Raw genomic sequence first — 22,205 nt, forward strand, 5'->3', positions numbered from 1 at the left:
GTTTGTCGCCGCTTTTACGGGCTGCGCGAGCGGCCGCCCGGCCCGGAGCTGCGGACCGCGAGCGGTTGTGCTGTCCCGACCCCGTCCGCCGCCGCCTTCACCGGGAGCCGCGCGCGCGCCTCTGCGGGCCGCTCGTGAGTATGGAAAGCGCCGGGGCGCGCGGGCAGGGCTGCGTGAGGGGCCCGGCGGGCAGGAGTGACAGGTGCCAGGCTCCCCCTCCCGGGGGCGGCCGCGGCAGCTGCGGGGTCGGAACCGCTCTCGGGTGCCGCCGTTCGGGGGAGGGCGGGGTGCTCCCTTCCTCCTCCCTGCCCGCGCCCTGTCTCCTCTCGCCCCGGGGCTAGGGAAGATGTAAGCTGGCCCGGAGGCGGGAGGCGTTCCCCAGCGGCCGGCCGCTTGCCTGCCGTGTGCCCGCTGACCGGGGCTGTGTGTGTCTGTGTGTGTTCTCCCGGCAGGGCTCGCCGCTTTTCGCCCGCGCTGAGCCTGCCGCGAGCGGCCGCCGGCAGCCATGCCGAGCCATAAGGAGACGCGGGTGCTGCACCTCAACGAGATGGAGAAGCTGGACAAGACCCTCTTCAGGCTGGAGCAAGGTGGGCCGGGTTGTGGGAGGTCGGCGGGGGCTGTCCGCCGCCCTCGGGCAGCGAGAAAGGGAGGGAGGCCGGGGCTGGTTTGTGGTAGGGCTCTGTTTGCGCTTCTCCCTCTTCTAATGTTTTTTTATGCGGCCCCTGTGGGACCGGGGCTCTCCCTGCACGAACAGACTGTACTGACCCTGAAACGTCCTCGTAAATCAAACTGTAGTGTTAATCTGTGCTGTGTTATGCAACACTTCGTCTTTAATACAATAATATTGAAACAGAGTAAAGATTACCTTTTGTAATGCTCTAGGCAACGCTTGAGAATACAGGACCCTAAATCTTATCTTGCCTGTCAGATTTCCCGAGCCTGTGCTGCATTGGTGTTCTGGCTGCATGCTAATATGAACTTGATATTTCTCTTTGAAAGTGTTCTTAAGCATATTCCCTGAGACAATCCCTCCTAGAACTGGTGTATTATTACGCTGGTCAGCGAATTCAGGTTCTAAAGTCAAAGCCAGTCTATTTAGCAACTTTTTTCTCATGATGCAACTGTTATTGCTCATGAAACTCTTTTGCTTATTTTCACTTTATGTTGGAGTCTCATGTTTACGTACTTCAGTAAAGAGGATGGAGATTTGACTCTTGGGAATAAGAACTCCCTTCAAGTATATCAGTTTTAAAACTTTCTGACAACATAATCTAAAAATGTCATTAGGGAAGAAGTGTAGTTCTGGCCCCAACCCTTATTATCTTCCTCCCAGTTGTGTAAGTTCTGTCAGAGGGACTCGGCAATGCACTCCTATCAAACATTCAGAACACCTCTGCTGGTGACAGTCTCTGAGAGGGCATGGCTAATTTTGAGCACGGCGTTCTTCATATCAGTATAACTGTTACAGGAAATTAGATATTGATGCCATATATCCCTGTGCTCTAATTTTAGTCATCCCTGCAATAAAATGTCAGGACTGTACCAGAGGGAGTGCACTAAGCCTTCAGAAGTGATTTTTTTTCATGGAAGATTTGTTTTTGTTGGCAATAAAATGAGCTTCATTTTACATGACATCAGACATTCTGATCCTAAAACCACTGGTTTTACCTGAAGTTCTTGGTGTAGTAGTTGTTAATAAGAGAAGGTGTAAGCTTGGTGAGACTTTGATTTACATCTACTCAGAGATTGAATTCTCATATTAGATCTGCTAGGATTTTATACGATGAGCGCTTATTTGGGTTGGTTTGTCTGTTTTACTTTGCTCCAATTTAAGATAGCATGTTCTAGGACTGTTAAATCTTTTAAATTCATTATTTAAAAGATTTCTCTTTTTACAAATACACAAATTTCTTTTACTTAAAATTACAATTTTGTAGACCATTAGGGCTAGTAGCTACCACTGTTATTACAGCCACCTTCATGACTGGTGTGTAATTCAGTAAAAGTCAGCAGTGGAGTGCAAGCACTTGTACCTCTGTCAGTCACTTGAAAGGACCCTGTGACTAGCTAGGTACATGGTAACAGGTTCTCATACCTTCAAATAAGACCAACTCTGAAACCTGCTAGCTAAACTATATTCTTCATAGCCAGCTGAACAGACTACAGCAAGTTTTAACATTATAATATTTTGAACTTAATTGTAGTGCCTTTATCATGGGTATCTTTATTCTAAATACAGCTCTCCCTGAAGTGTGCGTGAGTTGCAGCATGTATACAAAGCTCACTTAAACTTGCTGAGCTCTGTTTAATGGTATGTACCCTGTAGATTACAAGCAGATATCCATCACCTTGCAGTTAAACCGTAAGGAATGTAGACTTCAGTGAATTCTCTCAGTAGAGAATGAAGGAAATTGAATTATTATGGTTTCAGATTTGTTCCTTTTTTCCAAATAGTTTCATGAATCAACTTAATATATAGACTTGGTAAACCTGAATTTTACGTTTTAGTTTGTTGTTGTTTTTTCTTTTTCCACAGTGCTACAGCCTGCCTAAAATTGTATGTAGTCTGATGACTGTGACTTCTGTTGCATTTTATTTCCAACACTTTTTATAAAGCAAAGCAGAACAAATTGAATAGGAAAGACTTCAATGGAGAGTGCAAAGAAAAAAACTTGGAAAGCAGGAGGAAAAGATGCTGTAGAAATATACCATTCTGCAAAAGGTCTTGGCAGATAGGCTAGTGCATTGTCTTCTTAACATAAAACCGAAGTAGAGTTTGTTATTAGAGAGTAGGAATGTCCAGTCCTCCTGATGAGATTTTTCTTTTTTTCTTGAGGGTTTGAACTCCAGTTTCGATTGGGCCCAACTCTTCAAGGCAAGCATGTTACTGTGTGTACAAACTATCCAGCTTCTGGAGAAGTATTTGATCGCCACAAGTTCAGAACGTTATCATGGCACAATCCCACAGGAAAGGAGGATGACTCTGACAAATATTGCAAGTTAGATCTCCAAATTTCTGGGTCCTATCAGTACTATTTTAGTCTTGGGTAAGTGAACTATGCTTACAGCCATAATGCAATCTGCTCTTTTGGTTTGTTTGAACCTGAAGAAATTGCTATTAAGAATAAAATCATAGTTTTTTCTATGCATTTTTAATAAACAACAACGAAATCAATCTGAATCTGCTCAATAGCAATGGCTGTTGAGGTTGTTGAAAACTTTCTGATACAAATATGTTCTGGAGAATTTGCAGCTGTGAATATTGGAAAAGCAGAACAGTTTTACCAGATTTCAGTCATCAGATTTTAAACATAAGTGATTAATTTGTACTTTTTTCACTTAATAGGAAGTTGTTCTCTATCTTTCTAGCATAAAGGCTCTGTCATTCTTTACTTCACGTTATTTACTTTCTTCTTTGTTTCAACAGAGGAGGGTAACTGTAATGGCCTAGTACTCTGAGCTCCTGTAAGATAGCTGGTGGTTAGATTCCCTCTGGCTTAAAAGGACATTTAGCTCAGATCTCTTTCCCAGGATAATGCTCCAAATGGAGGTCTTTATATAAAAGATAGGCAGTCCTGTTTTCTTTGTTTCCATCCATATTCTAAAAGAAGAAGCAGTATTCTGTCTCCCCAGGTAACAAAGTTATCTTACTTGCATAGAGTTTAAAACTGTGTGCTAATGGTGTTCTTATTAGCAGCTGTTGTAAGCCCCATAGAGAGATGCTGCCTGGGAGATCAACCTCTCTCCAGTGTTTCTGCTTACTCCACTTGCAATCCTTTCTCCCGAGCCACTCTGTTACTGTGCATTTGAAATAGTTGTGCTTGTTGGATTTTGTTTCTGAAACTGACTGGTGCAATGTGTGTTTATCATACCAATGAAAATTATTTCTCCTAGAAATGAGAAAAGTGGTGGAGGTTACATAGTTGTGGATCCTATTCTGCGTGTTGGAGCCGATAACCATGTGTTGCCTTTGGACTGTGTTACACTCCAGACATTCCTCGCTAAGTGTCTGGGACCATTCCATGAATGGGAAAATAGGCTTAAAGTTGCAAAAGAAACAGGTAATGCCAATATAGATATCAAAAGATACACTTTTTTTTTAATTAATCTTGTGACAAGAAAACAAAGTTAAACTGAGTTCACAGTTAATTAGTCCTTTAGTTTGTAGATCAAATATCTTCCCCCAAATTTAATTTTAATTAACAGATTAAGTCAGTAGATTTAAGTAATCAAATTTAAGTATTTGCAGCAGTGCAAAAAATCAGGATTTCCTAATACTTTTATTGTATTCTATTGATTTCAGATAGATATGAAGTTTGTAGAAATTAGAGGATAATTTTTTTTAACTACTATTTAGAATTTTAAAGTAAAGATTCAGATTTAATTTATACTGGCTATTTCAAATGCTAGGCTTATGTATATGCTATAACTGTAACTTATTATGCATCTGTCTGTTAACTTCTTATATTGAAATTTGATTTTTCTTGTGATATCAATGGTTTCTTATTTCATAGGTTACAACATGATCCATTTTACACCATTGCAGAAGCTTGGACTGTCTAGATCATGCTATTCACTGGCTGATCAGTTAGAAGTTAATCCTGAATTTTCAAGCCATAACAAAAAATGCACGTGGAATGATATAGGAGCTCTTGTGGAAAAAATGAAAAATGAATGGAATATGCTTTGCATCACAGATGTAGTCTACAATCATACTGGTATGATTTCTGTGTGAATAACCAAGTTTGTCCTGTAATTTTATTTCATTATTTCTTTTAACTTTTCCCCCTCAAAAAATCACTGATATTACATAGTCTCCATAACAGATGCAAGAGTATTTTGTATTGCTACTTGAGTTGAATAGAGCCTTTCTTAGATGGAATTAAAGAACTGTGCGTGTCTGTATTTTTCATACCACGCTTATGATCTGTGCTGTGCAGCTTTTAGCCTATAAAATGAATGTAACAAGCTTAAACTGACTACTTTCTTGATAACAGAATTATTACTGCTGCTATTTTTTTATTTTTTATTTTTTTTTACTGCTCTAATTGTTTCAAATGCACGGAAAACAATCAGAATAGAGACAAGGGACTAGGATTAAGCAGTGGAGGAAATGTTACGGCTGTGTGTTGGTGGTGAAGTAGTTTTGTTGTTTTGTTTTTTAAGCATAAATGTGCTGGTGTACTGAAGTCTTGCATCTAAATGCTGTTCGTAGCTAACATTGTCTGCCCTGCAGAGAGGGACAGCGAGATTGTTCTCAAACTTGAGAAGTCAGTCATAGTATTTCGTTATCTGTAAGTTTAGTTATTTGGATTACAAGAATTTTTATTATGTTTAAAATGCACTTTTCATCTTACACTCTTGAGGACTGCGCTGATTAGTATTCTTGTGACATGAGAGAGCAACAAGTTTCTGTTAACATTCATGTCGCTGTCCTCTGATTTTTAAAAAAACAAAACCCTGAATCATAGATTTCTGTGAATTACAAGCTTTTATTTGCTTTAGTTCTTAGGTATTGACTGTTGCTAAACATTCTTAGCCAATCAGTCAGCAATGTAAAACGGGCCCTGTTGTTTGCCCTGTCTGTTTGTTGAAATGCTACTCTGAGTGTGATTAACCCTATGTCTGAAGGGAATCTGGTTTTTGACATTCTCATCAGGAAAAAAAAAGTTTCTTTCACTTTAACAACTAACAAAGAATTTAGTTTGTCTCACACGTGCTTGAGATCCTGTGCATTTGTGTGCTACCAAGGAAAATAAATGTTTTTGTGGACAGAAATATTTAAGTCAAAGCTAATTATTGAACTTCAGTATATACTTGAAAGCAGTCACATTGTTACTTGGTTACATTAGCAGAAGGACTTTTGTTAGTTTTCAAGCAGAGTCCGTATTATTTTTCACTGATGGGATGGATGAGTAAACTATTTTTAAAATTATACTGTGGTGCATGGATGTCTTGAAATGACCAAGATTCTGTCTTAAGTTATTAATCAAACTATATTTAGCTTCAAGCTTCTGAACTCACAATGAGAATTGAATATTTTTTTTTCCCCTTTTGGTTGTTAACTATCAGAACCTCTTGATTTGCAGCTGACTACCAGCTTAGTCAAGTGCCAGATTTAGCATGAGCAGAAACGTGTGTAAATGATCGCTGACTGCTAAAGCTGTAGTTTTGCACATGCAGGTGGAGGTAGATATTTTAGGTGCTTCTGAAATGCAAAAATAAGTACTTAGGATGCTCTTTATCTACAACTTGATCAGAAGGAAATTTGACTTTGCTTTTTTTTATAATTTAACTATAAAATGTTTCACATTTATTTGGACGTGAGGGACATAAAATGTATAGTCAGTTATTTTGAGTGGATTGTGAATACTACACATCAGTTATTAATTCCACAGTATGGCTGCATTAAAGGCCTAAAGCACAGAGTTGTCTCATGACAAATCCTCTCAAGCTGTAACACAGCTCATGAGCTGTCACCTTACAGCAGTCAGTACCTGTGGTAGTTTCTTCTTTCTAGCTAAGACTGCTGTATAAAATGTCAGTGCTTCCCCACTGTTCCTACTGTACAGTCAGCCAACTGAGTTTCATTATGAAGTGGTTAAGCTTAAATGTCTGTGTTTTTTCTTCCACTGGGAAGAGGTATAGAATGTTTGTATAATAGAGAGTGGTGGGAACCAGTTTTTTATGTTAATGTCTCTGTTATTTTCTATTGAAAGCAGCAACCATGGCCTGACCATATGTGTGATGTAGATGAATGCACTTTTGGCACGTTAGTTGGAATGTCATAGATAAACTCATAACCTTTGCCTGGTAACTGACTAGATGAGCCCTGTTGATCGTTTTCCTTTCAGTGTATTCGAACAAGCAACCTGAAATAAGAATATTGTATTCACCTGCATTTACTTTTTTCCAAGAGATAGAAAAAGGATAATTCTTTTCTGAGCTGAAGTAAAACATTTCTTTCTTTCAAAAGAGGCTACTGTTGTCTAAATGCAATAATTTAACACTTCTGTAAATCTTACTTCCAAGCCCTTGGCCAGTGACATCAAACACCACCTTTGTTTGGCTTCATAAAGGGAAAAACAAGTCCTAGGCTGTGAGCATCACTACCAGACCTTGTTTCTGTTTAGTTTATATAACAATAAATGTGTCTTTTGAGCAGCATGAAATAGGGTAATCCTCTTTACATAAAGATGTATTGACTTTTAGAACTTGTTTTCTCTAATTCTCCATCTTCCAATTGAATTTTTTTTTGTACTTGTTTGTGAGTATTGTTGCTATCTGTAACAAATGTAATCACAAGCTTTGCTTTGTGCAATTTTTTTCTCCAGAAGCAGACTTTTTTTTTTGATGCTATAAATCATACAATCATTTATGCTGGAAAAGATCCATAAGAATATCAAGTCCAACTATCACCACCAAGTCCTCTGCTAAGCCATTTCCCTAATAGACACATCCACACATCTCTTAAATGCCTCCAGGGATGGCAACTCTATCACTTCCCTGTGCAGACTCTTCCAATTCCTAACTACTTTTCTGTAAAGAAATGCTACCTGATACTCCATCAAAACCTTTTTTGGCATAACCAGATGGCATTTCTTCTTATCACAAAATGTAGCTCTATGCATCAGAATTAGTAGAAGGCCTGTTGACTTTTTTTTCCCCCCAGTAGGATCATAGTAGATTTAGACTGTACTGCCTTTTTAGAACTCCTTGTATTTACTCATGAAAGTCCTTTGTAATAAACTGTGGTTCTTGCTGAAAGAGCAGACTAGGATAGTTTGGGCTTTTGAGGGTGAGGTCACTTTGTTTGTTTGTTTGCTTTTCAAATTGTACGTATACTTTATTTAAAAAAAAAAAAAAAAAAGTGATCTGATTGGCCCAGAATATTTTTTATCAGCATGAATTTATCACTGCTTTATGTAGCTTTAAATTAAGTACAGTGCTGTTAGTTGTACGTGACATTTTAAACCAAGAAGATCTTAGCTTCCAGAAGTAGTTTGACCTTATAAACATGGAGTTTTGCCATCTTCTTAATGGTCTTGAAATGTAATGCAGGAGAGTGTATGAATAGCTCTTCTAAACTACGGAGTTCGAAAGTACATTCATTTCTTTACTTTTGAATATTTTTTTTTTGTTTGGACTTGGAAGTAAGCAAACTGGTTTTTTAGTTGTTAATTTTTCTGCTACGATTTGGAGCATGTTAATTACTATTTCTGTTTTCAATGTAATATTTACTTAATTTCTTCTATTTGATACTTTATCTGCTTTTCTAACCTATTGTGTTATTAAGATGTCTTCTATGATGAATGATTTAAAAAGTCTCGGAAAACATGAGCAGCAACTTTTTGTTACACACCACCTATTTTTTTGCATATGTTGTTTTTAAGTTGCAGAGATTCATTCAAAAAGTGCATTGAAATTTTTTTCAGTTAAGCTATATGATCAGAACAGTTTTAAAAATAGAAATGAATCATTGAAACCTTTTTCTTCTTTGTCATATTTCAAGAATTAAAGTTCCTGTTGCTCTGTATGCTTTAACTCCCTATTGTATGCATACAATTACATCAGAATTTCACACTCAGTTTCAAGTTAAGATTTCTTAACTTTGAGTTCATACCTAATGGTACTTGTGGATGCCACTGGATACAATCAGAAAATAGACACATTCATGTTTGATCTGAACTAGAGTTCAGTTTGCCTTGTACAGACAGTGTGAGATGCTCTGGCATCCCTTTCCACCACTATACTTTCATTTATTTACACAAGCTGCTTTTGATTAGTAACACAAGCTAATCCATTCTTACAAGTCTATCTTTATACACTTTAATTATTTCTGGAGGGATGTGTATGTTCCTATGTCTTGCTCTGTGTGCTTGTGCATGTGTAGCATCAGATAAGGGTAAGAATAAAAACATATGTAACACCTTAAGCCATTATAAATCTTGGTTTGGGGTGTAAATTTTACTTTCAATACAGAACAGGAGTTTCAGATCCTTTATTTGATTTATTTCCAGCAAAACAAATGTGGCTTTTCTTTCCTTACTGATTTAGAATTGCTGATATTGTTACATATTTTGATATAACAAAAAGATTCTGTGCAATCTCTGCAACTGTGTTATGGTACAAATAGCTATCAGTGATGCACAGATCTTCTTAAGATGCTATTGTCTATTAGCATGGAAAACTTGAACTGAAATGTGAGCTATTTAAACATACTGCAGTAGCTTAGCTTTCTGTTAAGATTTCTGCATAAAATAACTAAGTATTCAGCATGTGTACTTTTTCCTTCCTCCCTTTGTCGAATAAGCTGCTAACAGTGAGTGGCTCAGGATGCATCCAGAATGTGGCTACAACCTTGTAAATTCTCCTCACCTGAAGCCAGCCTGGGTCTTAGACAGAGCTCTGTGGCACCTGAGCTGTATGGTGGCTGATGGAAGGTGTATTGATAAAGGAGTCCCTCCCTTGATAGAAAATGATCATCACCTGAATGTAAGTAAATGAGAATTAAATGTAAGCTATTAAACATTGTAAATATCTGAATCATTTACCAATCTGAATTAGCAATCCACAATCCTGTTGTGGAAACACACAGCAAATGTACTTTGCAGGTATGTTTAACAAAACAAATCTTTATTCCTGTATTTTTTTCCCTCTGACTGATTCATACGAGCATTTAGCTTTTCTTTGGTTATATTAATCATTAGCCTCAACTGACATAGTTTTTATTTTTACAGTGTATCCGTAAAATCATTTGGGAAGATATATATCCAAAAATTAAACTGTGGGAATTTTTCCAAGTGGATGTTAATAAAGCTGTGCAGCAATTTAGAACCCTTCTAACTAAAGGTAAAGGAAGAGTGTGTTGCTGGAGCAGGCAGATTCTTTATTTAAATTTCAAGAAAATTTATGGGTAAACTCTAAAAGGCCCAAGCTGGAAAACCAAATAATCCTGCTTATTGTTATGTGAAAAATCTACCATGCTGATCTAAACATATGAGAATTTTTTGAGTCCTGGTAAAGTCTTTGAAGACTATGCTTAGTAGTCTGGGAAGCAGTTTCAGTAGAAAAGAGAATTAAAAAATATATAAATTACTGTTTTCATCAGAATCCAATATTGTAACTGAGCACAAATATTTTTGAGTAGCCAACTCTGTCATACCTTAAATATTCTTCTCCTTATTCCTTCAAAGTTTTTTGTCTACCCATATACTGCTTGTGCTTGAACAGTGTAAGTTCTCTGTGTTCTATATGTAATTTCTATTTTATTGATACTGTTTTCTTTTTGTCCTCAGGCAAAATAGGCACTAAGTCTGATCCGAATCAACATCTTCAAATAGTTCAAGACCCTGATTACAGAAGATTTGGTTGTACTGTAGATATGAACATAGCACTGGCAACGTTCATACCACACAGGTATTCTATTGTTAACCACAAGTTAAAATTTACTTGTAAAGTTAAATTAAAAAAAAAAAAATCAGAGATAAACATCTTGCTTCATTTCAGTTACTTGTTTTAAAACTAAATTATTCTAATTGCTCTCTGCTCTTTCTTTCTGCTAAGCAACGGACCAGGTGCAATAGAAGAATGTTGTAACTGGTTTCGCAAGAGAATTGAGGAACTGAATGCTGAGCAATACAGGCAGATTCATCATCATCAAGAGCAGGTTTTACAGCTTCTGTGTTTTAAATGCTGAGTTGTTTTGCATTGCAAATAAATTTAGGCATTCTAATAATGCATAATCTAATTATTTCTAGGCTGTCAACTGTCTTGCAGGAACGGTGGTATATGAACGTCTGGCTGGTCATGGACCTAAACTAGGCCCTATTAGTAGAAAATATCCTTTAGTTACCAGGTATTATTTTTTTTTGTTGCTAAAAAGCTATTAGAATCTATTCAGGGAATGTGAATGTAAAGTTCACTAACAGTAAACATTTGTAAATACAATTATGTCTTTTCTCTCCTATAGACAAGTGTTACTTCATCAATAAACTGGCTACATTTTAAAGAAAAAAGATTTAAAAACAAATGTGACGTTGGAGGGTGTTAAATGTGCTCAGAGCGCACTAGAACCTTATGTAGTGCCAATTGCTCTTCTAGGTGGAAAAGGAGTGGAACTAGAAAGGTTGAAGTCTGATGCACTTAGTGCCACTAATGTATCTGAAGGGCTGTGACTTTAATCTTACCCTATCACTTCACACCAAGATAGTGACTGCCTCCATCCTTTGTCCTTCAAAACAAAAACAAAAAAAAACCCCCAATAAATAATAGTGACTTTTCTAACAACAGCTAGTTGTATTTTTTGTCTTCACGTCAGTTCATAGCAGATATTTTAATTTTTTAAGACAGTGGATTTCAGTTAACGCATTTTTTTTAAATTGCCTGTCAATTCCATAGGTATTTTACTTATCCATTCAAAGACCTGACTGTGGAGGAAGAACAAAGTATGATGCATCAGCCAGATAAAGCTTGTTATTTCATGGCCCATAACGGATGGGTTATGGGTGATGATCCTCTTAGAAACTTTGCAGAACCAGGTTTGTAAAATAAATTTGAATAGTCTTGTTAACCTTTTAATATTCTAGCTAAAGCATAACAAATAGGCTAAATGCTTAGTCTACTTTATTTAGTCTACTTTTTTCCACAAATATTCCTATAAAGTTACAACAAGCCAAATGGCAGGCAGATACTCTTAATTATAGCACTTCTATTTCTATTCAGCATGTTGAAGAGTAACTATGAAAATAGATTTGAGATACCATTTCACAAGATTTGAGACAGAAATTAGCAGCTTTCTGCCACTGAAATAAGGACATCTTTCCTCCCCTATTTCTGTTGCTGATTACCTTGTGCTCTTTTCCAACACTGCTACTTGTTGGCACTTCCATGAGGCAGTAGAAAAGTAACGTGATGGAATCATGAATATTAGTACGTTGCATTAGTGAGCAAAAACACTTTTTGAAATATCCATTGTGCACCAGTCAGGCAGTTGAGAGGTGAGCAATTGAGATGATGTTGGGATGGATGGCGGAGAGGGACTCATTCCTCCCATCTTAGCATCAGTGGCAAAGGAACAGGTCACCTTTGCTCCCTGTGTGACTGGTATATTGTGAAGTCTGCCGGCATAACTGTAAGTAGAACCACACTGAAAAAAAACATTGGTATGTCATTGCAAAATTGCTGGTAGTTATAATCTAAGGGAAAGGCTGTATAGTTAATTTCTGAAATACTAGCTCACAGATAATTTCTTCAAAACCCTCAATTACATTTAAAAAAATGAATGAAGAATACTGGTGAGTATTTTTGTTGGGTTGGTTTTAGGGCAGTAGGAGGGTGAGGTTGTTGAAAATAACACTTAACTATTATGAAGTTAGACATTTAGCGATTATATTTTTTTAATAAAGATGTCTTAAAAAAAAAAAATCCAGTATTTACTGGGAGGAGAATGAGATTAGGTAGTACTTTATGTCAAACTTCAGTTTCTATTGATGACAGAACAGTCTTTCTCTGCAGAGACTGTGTTGATCCATTTATTTTCTATTCTTTGTAGCCCATATTCTGCATCAGAACAGACAGGACCATCCTTAAGCTCACAAAGTGAAGGATTGCTAGTGATTGAACTGAAAATATTGATGTTGGTGTTAAAAGCTAACAGTGTTCTTTCTGTCCCTGACTTAAGTTCATTCTAGGTATTTGTCAGCTCTGCATTAGGGGCACCTTCAGTGTGTGGTTCGTAATACCTGTTTATGCAGGCATTGTCAAGAAAATTAATCCACCTAAGTATGTGCATTACTTGTAAAGGTATCACAGGGTATTTATTTACCATTCAGGAAAATGCATACTTACTTCTTCGGGGATAGCAATGCTATTTGTAAACTGAATCAAATAATGGCCAGTTTAATTAAATTTCAAAAAAGGCAGATTTTGCTGTGTCTGCTTTAGAAGATAATCCATTTGATAATCCACAATGAAATGTGCCAGTGGAACTTTGTTTGCAATATAATCTGTAGCCATTTCACTGCCTTCTATTAGTTTTTTCCTTTACACATCAGTAAAGATGATAAGTGTTTTATATGTGTTTTTCTGTTGCCTTTTCTGGGTAATCCTGGGCAATTTTTTTTCTTTTGGCCACTGTTTTTAGTAATTTGTTGTTGTGTTGTCTCTGAATTGATCTATGGCTTTTTGTATTTCATATACTTGTGTCCCACATTTAGTCTCAGTAGGAATAGTGTGTACCATAAAGCAGTGTAAGGAGATGATACATAAGGGCATGAGTACAGCAATTGAAACACAGCTAGTTTTGTAACTTAAACAAGCTTAGTGTACATCCAAAGAAAATTGTTTTTTTCTGTTTAAGTTTCTACGTCAAGACTGTGATATTGTAGTGTAGACTGTGCCTAAATTAACATTTTTGGTAGCAGAAGCATCTTAAAATCCCTGCTTTCTTCCTGGTAGCTGCTTGTTCTTATTATGTATCTGTCATTGTATATGCCCATGACATGAGCCTTATGGAATTAGTCTGACTCAATGATGATCTCTTTGCTAAGGCAGGATTGCTTTTTGGATGAATAAGTTTCCTATCTAATCCAACGTTCAACCACTAAAGTAATATCAGTATAGCTGAACTGGAAATAGCTGAGAGCGATGCAGCAGCTCTGTCTTAGCTATCCAGAATAATGCTGAGCTTATTCATGCTTTGATTGGGCTTTGATACAGTGAATATAAACAGACTTTCAGAAGACTGATGGCTCAAAGACAACAGTATTTCTCCTGCTGCACTTTAATTATTGAAAACTCCATTTTATTGTGCTCAGATATTACTTGTTGCAAATAACACTGAAAAAATATCTCGATACTGCCATGTCAAATACCTGTGTCATATGGGAGATGTCACTTTTTTAGATAAGACTGTTTAAGTCTTTGCCACAATTAAAACTCTGGCATAAATTGAGGTTTATTCTATATACACTTGAACTCCAATTTATACAGTGTTGGTTATTTTTCTTTTAGTAGATTACATCAAAAAGAAGTTAAAACTAGGCTCTGTGGAGGATAAATATTTTAGAGACCTTGTCCATTTAAGTTACCTATCCACCTGAGTACTTAAGAAATTTGGCTTATGACATTGCAATCTGCTGTTAGCAAAAGATTATATTCTGAACTGTGGCTGTGGCAGTTTATTTATGACAAGTGAAGTGCTTTTTAGAGTTTGACCAGCACAGACATCCAGAACAGTCATTCTGTTCATACGTATGCTGTATTATGAATGACTAACTTTGTAAAGTTTCTGGAAATGAAGTATTATGCTGTTGAATTCGCCACCTTCATTGCTCTTTTTCTCGAGTACAACTGCCATATTTAAAGAAATAAATGTAATTTAGTGTCAGTCTTGAGAATTTCAGTATTACTACTGGATTCAATTATTCCATTGGAGTGGTCTGAAATTATACAATGGTAGAAGGTATATAGATTCTGAGTTAATGTGGTTGTTGTTAGAATTTTTACTCATAATCACAGCATCCTCCTACTCTTAAGCAGTAGAAGACAAAATGCCACATCTTTTGGTACACATTCGATCCAATATGTATACTACAGTGCATTTATTTTCCTTTCAGGTTCAAATGTGTACTTGAGAAGAGAGCTTATTTGCTGGGGAGACAGTGTGAAACTGCGGTATGGTAACAAACCTGAAGACTGCCCGTACCTCTGGGCACATATGAAAAAATACACTGAAATCACTGCCAAATATTTCCATGGTGTTCGTCTTGACAACTGTCACTCAACACCTATTCATGTAGCTGAGGTACGTGAAACTAAGCACACTGACGGTAAAGCAGCTTCTGAATGGGAAATAAGTTGTCCTCTGCTTATACAAGATCTACAGGGTTTGTGTGAATAAAGCTTCCTCAGTGTAGACAATGTTTTTGACTGGCAATATTTAGATATAATTCTAGTTACTCTGAACAGTTAGCAAAATGGTGTAGCTATTGTATGTTTTCATTCTCTATTTCAGCTGAAACACCAAAGGCAGTGATGGGTATGGGAAACTTCTCACGCAGCTGCAGACTGAAATGCAATCACTGCTAGTATCTAGTATGTCAGTTCTAGCCCTGGTCATTTCTAAGACTTGGTAAACATTATTAGTGTTTATTTGCCATGTATGTTTCACTGTTGCCGAATTAGACCAGAAGGTTTCTACATTTCATAATTCAAACGTTGGCAAAAACATCAGCAGAAAGTTTACTCAGGCTTATTGCTTAGATTTAGTGCTTGCTCCCTATGGAGCTGACTACAGCCAGAAATTGTACTTAACTAGTAAAGTAGTTTTACACAGGTTTGAGTTGTGTACTTTGCTGTGCCATGTCTTAGCTTTGGCACAGAGCTTACCTAGATCTGTGAAGAACTCAAACTAGCTGATGTGTGTGCACGGAAGTTGTGATTCTAAAATGCAGCTTTTTAAACACTTGCACCATTTGTACACTTGTTACTATTTTTGGAGTAGTAATTTTTGAAGGCTTACTAGATCTTTTCCATCTTGCATTTGCACCATTTATTTAAAAACAAAGTTGTAATTGGCTTAAAATCTTCAGGATATTTTCTAGAATTATTTAAATAATATGTAAATTTCCACAGAGTAAAAACAATTTTATGAATGCTACCTGTTATGACTGTTTTCATGAATCGCATGCATGAAAAACACATTTATATTGGTTAACATTCACACTGATGATTGCCTGTACGTAGCTGACAATGGATGACTTCCATTAAAAATGTATTATGATCTATAGGAGATGCTAGCTACAGCCAGATCAGTCAGACCTAATCTTTATGTGATAGCTGAACTCTTCACGGGCAGTGAGTACATTGACAATGTTTTTGTCAACCGCCTGGGAATTACCAGCCTGATTAGAGGTACAATAAGCAGTTGAAAGTTGTAGAGGATTGTTATGTATGGTTTGGAGATTTTAATGTGAAACTAACATTGATATGCTTTTTTTTCTCTTACGTGTTTATGTTCTTTGCTTATGCAATTATCTTCTCTTCTTCATGTTGTACTTAATTCCTCCTCTGTTGAATCTTAAACCTTATTTTTTGCTTATGTTTGTGTCATCCTCAACTGTTATTTAAATTACTTAATTTTGGCTTTCTATTTATCCTTGCTGCATGGCATTTTCCTATTTCAATCCCTGCCTAGCTTTGAAATTTGTCCTCTTTTATGTCTACCTTTCCTCTTTCTGTGGCTTTTTTGGCTGTGCTTTTTGCAGTACATGCTGGACACAGCTAGAAAGTTGCGAGCTGATTTGTTTGTAGTGGCTGAACTGTTCACAGGAAATGAGGAGTTGGACAATGTCTTTGTGAATAGTCTGGGCATTACCTCCTTAATAAGAGGTAGGCTTGCTGTGCATGTGCAATGCAAGAAATTAGTGTGAACTTTCCAGCTGGAGATTATAGAGAATGGGATTGGGATTTTCATTGAAGAAAAGATTCTTTCTGGATTACATGCTTCTAATTTCATATTCAATGTAATGTATTTGATTCTCAGAAAACAAAACAAAACAAACAAACAAACAAACAAAAAAAAAAGCAACAAACATTACAGTATTAACTGGATGTTAAATATTTCACTTCTGTTACAGTGAGGGAGAAAAGAAACTGTAGCACAGCTCCGCTATGCAAGTGCTGCATCAGATCTGACTTTTGCTGCATGAGTTTCCTAAATCCTCTGGGGAAACCAGAGAGGGAAAAATAGCTCTTTTGTCCCTCTCCTACTTTTATGCACTATAGTAAACAGAGTACTTCAAGTCTGTGTATCCATATTGGAGAAAAAAGTTTTAATGTGATATTTGAACGCACCAAAATAAAGAATGTAAAATTCTGCATTTAACATCTGTGCCTGCTGTGCTGTATGGTAGCAACTCTTATGCAAACACTTATCTATTTTGTTCTATAGAGGCCATGACAGCTTATAATAGCCACGAAGAGGGAAGGCTGGTTTATCGTTTTGGAGGTGAGCCTGTTGGCTCTTTTGTTCAGCCACGTTTGCGGCCTTTGGTGCCAGGAATAGCGCATGCGCTCTTCATGGATATTACACATGACAATGAGTGTCCAATTCAGGTAAGCATGTAAATTGGAAACCAGAGTTTGTTTATTCTTTTCTAAATTGATGTTTCTGAATGATGGGAAGGCTTGTTGCAGTCTGCATGCTTACTTTTTTTCCCCTTCTCAGCAATATTTAGAAAACTGATTCACTGGAGGTGAAAACTTGAAAACGTGAAAAACAAAAGTCCTACTGACTATTCAGTGAGCTGTTTTGGTTCTTTCATTCCAGCTGCTAATTGGTTTTGTATGATAGTTCATCTGTTCTCCTACACTCCTGTTTTCCAGGAGAGGATGAGAGAGAGAATGGTGTGAACTGAAATGCTTATACTTGAGGATTGTTCTTAGGTTGCTTTTGCTAGTGCATTTGCAGTAAGTCATCAATAAATCTATTATTGAGAAAATTATAAGCACGTGGTAAGTAATTAGTTCCTCTATTAAACTGAGTTTATCTTCTATTTGCTGAATCAGGAGGGATGAATTATATATTTTACTTGTTTTGTATGTGATTTTATTTTATTTTTTTAATCCTAGCACCGATCTGTGTATGATGCACTTCCAAGTGCAATGATTGTTTCCATGGCGTGTTGTGCTACAGGAAGCACCAAAGGTTATGATGAACTAGTACCACACCAGGTCTGTGTTTACAGCTTAACTTCTAAATTACTTTTAAAAACATATATTTGATTCTAAGTATTTTAACACTGAGTTGTTTCTGGTATCGGTTTGTGAGCTTTTGGTTTTTGTTTTTCATGGGTTTGTTTGTTTGTTTTTAGCATGTTTTTATTTTGGTTTTAAATTCCAAGCAGTTAACTAGTTAGCATTCCTTGGGTTGTCTAATTTCATATGAAATTAGACTTGATTACATAATTGGAATCGCCATTTGTTTGTTTTTAAGTGTAGTTGATATTTGCAAAAAGTTAATTTCCCTACAGATTTCCGTAGTATCTGAAGAGAGGTTTTATTCAACCTGGAATCCACAAGCACACCTGAATTCTGGTGAAGTTAATTTCCAGACAGGAATTCTAGCTGGAAGGCTAGCCATGAACAGACTGCATCAGGAGCTGGGAACTAAAGGCTTCAATCAGGCAAGTCACGGGGTAACAATTTGATTTTCTATATTTATATTTTGAATGAGCCTGTTTGTAATGATATGCCTTTTCTAGGTGTATGTAGATCAAGTTGATGAAGATATAGTGGCAGTGACACGACATTGCCCTAACACCCACCAGTCTGTTGTGGCTGTAAGCAGAACTGCTTTCAGGGATCCAAAGACTTCCTTCTACAGTAAAGAAGTACCTGAAATGTGTATCCCAGGTAATCAGATTTCTTTGTGAGCAATAATGTGTATGTGTGTGTGTATTAATTCAAGGTATTCCTATTCTTTTTTTAACACACAAACTTAATGTGACAATTTTCAGTATATAACACTACTTTTGTGGTACTAATCTGTGTGCACCAAAGGTGGTTAAAGAAATAACAACAAACTTGCTTGGGATTTTCAAAGGTTTTCATATTTTCATACAACTTTCTGCTGTAACTTCCCCGTGTATCTGTGTTTATGAAATGGTAAGAAAAGAGGAAGTTGATTAGTTGTACAGGGTGCTGGAAGGGATTACTGTTCGTAAATGTAAGTTGTTACTCTTTGAAAATTCACCATCCATATCTGTAGCTTGGAATGCTTTAAAAAACAACAATAAAAATAACAAGTTCTAGTTCACCATTTGATAATTGATTTAATGGTTTATTTTATTATAGAATGAAAAGAAATGCAATTTTAAAATAAGATAGTTGATGAGTGTGTAATGAATGCTTTATGGGTTATTTATAGCACTTCCCATGTGTTTTGTTAGTTAGTCTTTTGTTGTACCATAGAGGCTTGCATTTTACATATTTAGTTTTTTAGTTCTTGATTTTTTTAGTTCATGTATTCAAAAGTGTTAGCTCTCATTTAATCCATATTAATAGCTGCAACATGGTTTTGCTTTTCTTAGGAAAAATTGAAGAAGTAGTATTTGAGGCTAGAACTATAGAGAAAAGCACTAGTCCTTACAAAAAAGATGAACATTTCATAAATGGATTGCCTAATTTCACAGTGGAGCTCAGAGAGCATATCCAGGTAATTATCCTTATTCATCTCTAATGTAATATCTTGTTATGATTTTTTTTACCTTAGAAAAAAGACATTGATTTTCAGTTGCGAATATGTTCTCTTTTCTAAGATTAAGGACAGTAAAATTATAAAGCAAGCTGGAACTGCCATAAAAGGGCCAAATGAATTTGTCCAAGAAATAGAATTTGAAAATTTAACACCAGGAAGTGTAATAGTATTCAGGTACGTTTTACTAATTGCTAAATGGCTGTACTAGTTAAAATAGAATATTAGGATTCTTTGTTTTTGAGATTTGGGAAATGGTCATGATAAGTACTTCATTCTGTAAATTATACATTCATATTTCAGAGTTAGTCTTGATCCAAAGGCACAAGAAGCTGTTGGTATACTTCGCAATCATCTGATTCAGTTCAGTCCTCACTTTAAATCTGGGAGTCTTCCTGATGATCATTCAGCACCTATATTAAAAACATTATTTTCTTCGTAAGTATTCTTTGGGTTTCTAAATGAGAACTACAGTAAGAGCAAAAATGTCTGAAAATTTAAAGAAAGGATTTGTTGCTGTTTTTATGGTTGGATTTTTTGGATTGTTATAAAACTGAGATTTTCTTTTCATATGTATAATACTGAACAGAATTGATACTTAAAAGGTTTCCAGGCTCTTTCATTGTTGTTCTGTGTAATTGTGACTTAAAGTAGACTTCCTAATGTGGAGTGTGTTGTGTTTTGTTGTTTGTTTCTGTTTTTCCAGAATTGCATCTAAACTAACTTTGGCCGACTTAAATCAAGTGCTGTATAGGTGTGAGTCAGAAGAACAAGAAGATGGTGGAGGTTGTTACAATATACCAAACTGGTCACCTCTGAAGTATGCAGGTCTCCAAGGTAATAGTTTCAGAATTCTATTTTTTTCTGTCAGGGAAATGGATAAAATAGAGCTCCTCCCTCTAGATCATTCTTCAGTACTGTTTAATGGCTAGTGCTACTGCTTAGACAAAAAATATGTGCTTTCTGCTTCATCATGTTAATCAGTGTTTTAACCCAGGGAATCAAATTGTAGAAACATAATTGAACTACAACTTTTTCCCAGTATTCTAGAATTCAAAATTAATCATAAGATTAGCATAGATTGGCTTGGATTAGAATGGACTTGAAAGATCATCTAGTTCCAACCCTCCTTGCCATGAGCACCGTCAGATAAGTCTGCCCAGGGCCCCATCCAACCTGGCTTTGAACCCACCCCAAGGTGTGGTAGGGCATCCAGTTTCCCTGGGCAACCTGTGCCAGTGCCTCACCACCCTCTGACTAAAAAATTAATTTCAATATGTTTTAAACACCAGTCTCTGGCATTTAAAACAAACAGCAAATGTATATAATGTATGTGAAACTAATATGAGAAGTCATTTATTAAACCAGAGGCACTACCAGATAACTAAGGAGTGTCAGTCATTTATCAGGCATGAATTTCATCAAGCAACATTTATTCCATGGGGGTTTTTGTGACTGTGTAGGATATATTCTGAGGAAACAGCAAATGAGTTGTATCCTAACTCTCTCTGCAGATCAAGAGAAGTATTGTAGTTAAAGCCAACTAATGTTATCTGTTGCTTTGTAACTTTTCCTCTTGGAAACATAATTTCTGTTTGTGTTATTTATATGTCCTATAATACTGTGTTGGATTTATCTCTTCAGGGTTAATGTCAGTAATGGCAGACATTAGACCAAAGAATGATTTGGGACATCCATTCTGTAATAATTTAAGATCTGGAGACTGGATGATCGATTATGTCAGTAATCGTCTGATTTCACGTGCAGGAGCCTGTGCAGAAGTGAGTAAAAAGATATATTTCATGATTTCAGTGTTTCAAATGACTGTTTTGCTTTGTTTTTCATTATTACTGTTAACAAGTTCGTAGAATCATAGAATGGCTTGGGTTGGGATGGACCTCGAGGGTCATCAAACTCCAACCCCTCTGCCATAGGCAGAGCTGCCAGCCTCCACATTTAATATTAGACCAGGCAGCCCAGGGCCAGATCCAACCTGCCCTTCAGATTCAGTCTGTCAATAAAATATTACTTCTCTAGGCAGTTTCTTCTGGGATACTAAGACAATAATGTGGTTTTCTTACTTTGCACTGAACTTATTTAAGAATACATTACAAAAGAGAGCTGGAGAATATATGTAGGGCATAAAGAGTTTTTTTTTAGCTCTTACATAAAAGCTTGAAAGCCTCCTTCCCTGTTTATTACTTCTCATCAAATAAAAATGAAGTAGCCATCTTTTTAAGCGAGTTCTTTCAGAAAGGGCTCTAAATACTACTGAGGCATACATGATTATGATGCAGTTAAAGTAAGATTTGCCCCATCAAGCACTGAGATTCAAGTTACCTGCATACCCACATTACAAAACATTTTACTTTCCTACAAGAGAATTGCTTTATTCATTTCACAAGATTTTATTTGGGTAACTCAGGTAATTAATGTAATAAGAGAGACTGTAGCATTCTCATATCTGTTAAAAATCTAATAAATGCTTTAACCAAATATATCCTATAAGCACTGTTTTTGAACTCCAGTGTTGTCAACTTCTAACAGTGTTATATTTTAATAGGTTGGTAAATGGTTGAAGGCCATGTTTGTGTATTTGAAGAAAATTCCACGTTACCTTATTCCATGTTACTTTGATGCCATTTTAGTGGGTGCATACACAACTCTTCTGGATGTGGGATGGCATCAGATGTCCAGGTATGCTTGGCATGTCAGTGATGTAAAGATATTGCAACTTTTATGTTTGATCTGTTGAAGAATGACATTTAAATATTGTTTTTGTATTTGCGCTGTCCGATGGAAGATGGCAATATTTGTTGGTAGTGAAAATCAAATCAGCCTTTTAGCTGCGATGGTTTGGAAGGTTTAATTGCTATTTCTATCCTGGATTTGGATTTATAACTATTGCTGGCATTGTACTGTTGGAGGATAAAACCTTATAACAAGC

General features: G+C 36.5%; 1 protein-coding gene across 3 annotated transcripts in view; it reads left to right on the forward strand.

Moving 5' to 3' along the window:
* The first annotated feature begins 229 nt into the window (after window positions 1-229).
* AGL (amylo-alpha-1, 6-glucosidase, 4-alpha-glucanotransferase) overlaps window positions 230-22,205 on the forward strand; it is a 35,310-nt gene continuing 13,334 nt past the window's right edge. The window contains exons 1-23 of one of the 3 annotated variants that reach the window (XM_052665543.1): window positions 230-348; window positions 453-587; window positions 2,837-3,047; window positions 3,895-4,061; window positions 4,515-4,718; window positions 9,314-9,495; window positions 9,741-9,852; window positions 10,299-10,419; window positions 10,567-10,669; window positions 10,761-10,858; window positions 11,401-11,540; window positions 14,619-14,806; window positions 15,792-15,915; window positions 16,955-17,118; window positions 17,635-17,736; window positions 18,036-18,188; window positions 18,267-18,417; window positions 19,095-19,219; window positions 19,323-19,435; window positions 19,562-19,696; window positions 19,965-20,095; window positions 20,903-21,039; window positions 21,822-21,955. In XM_052665543.1, the coding sequence (XP_052521503.1) occupies window positions 506-587; window positions 2,837-3,047; window positions 3,895-4,061; window positions 4,515-4,718; window positions 9,314-9,495; window positions 9,741-9,852; window positions 10,299-10,419; window positions 10,567-10,669; window positions 10,761-10,858; window positions 11,401-11,540; window positions 14,619-14,806; window positions 15,792-15,915; window positions 16,955-17,118; window positions 17,635-17,736; window positions 18,036-18,188; window positions 18,267-18,417; window positions 19,095-19,219; window positions 19,323-19,435; window positions 19,562-19,696; window positions 19,965-20,095; window positions 20,903-21,039; window positions 21,822-21,955 (3,077 nt within the window). In that variant the 5' untranslated portion in view covers window positions 230-348; window positions 453-505. Of the gene's footprint in view, window positions 349-382; window positions 588-2,836; window positions 3,048-3,894; window positions 4,062-4,514; window positions 4,719-9,313; window positions 9,496-9,740; window positions 9,853-10,298; window positions 10,420-10,566; window positions 10,670-10,760; window positions 10,859-11,400; window positions 11,541-14,618; window positions 14,807-15,791; window positions 15,916-16,268; window positions 16,393-16,954; window positions 17,119-17,634; window positions 17,737-18,035; window positions 18,189-18,266; window positions 18,418-19,094; window positions 19,220-19,322; window positions 19,436-19,561; window positions 19,697-19,964; window positions 20,096-20,902; window positions 21,040-21,821; window positions 21,956-22,205 lie in introns of those variants that run through there. The other 2 variants (XM_052665544.1, XM_052665545.1) reach the window with 2 other exon arrangements.

This window comes from Tympanuchus pallidicinctus, unplaced genomic scaffold (assembly GCF_026119805.1).
Source record: "Tympanuchus pallidicinctus isolate F22 unplaced genomic scaffold, pur_lepc_1.0 scaffold7, whole genome shotgun sequence".
NCBI classification, from domain to species: domain Eukaryota; kingdom Metazoa; phylum Chordata; class Aves; order Galliformes; family Phasianidae; genus Tympanuchus; species Tympanuchus pallidicinctus.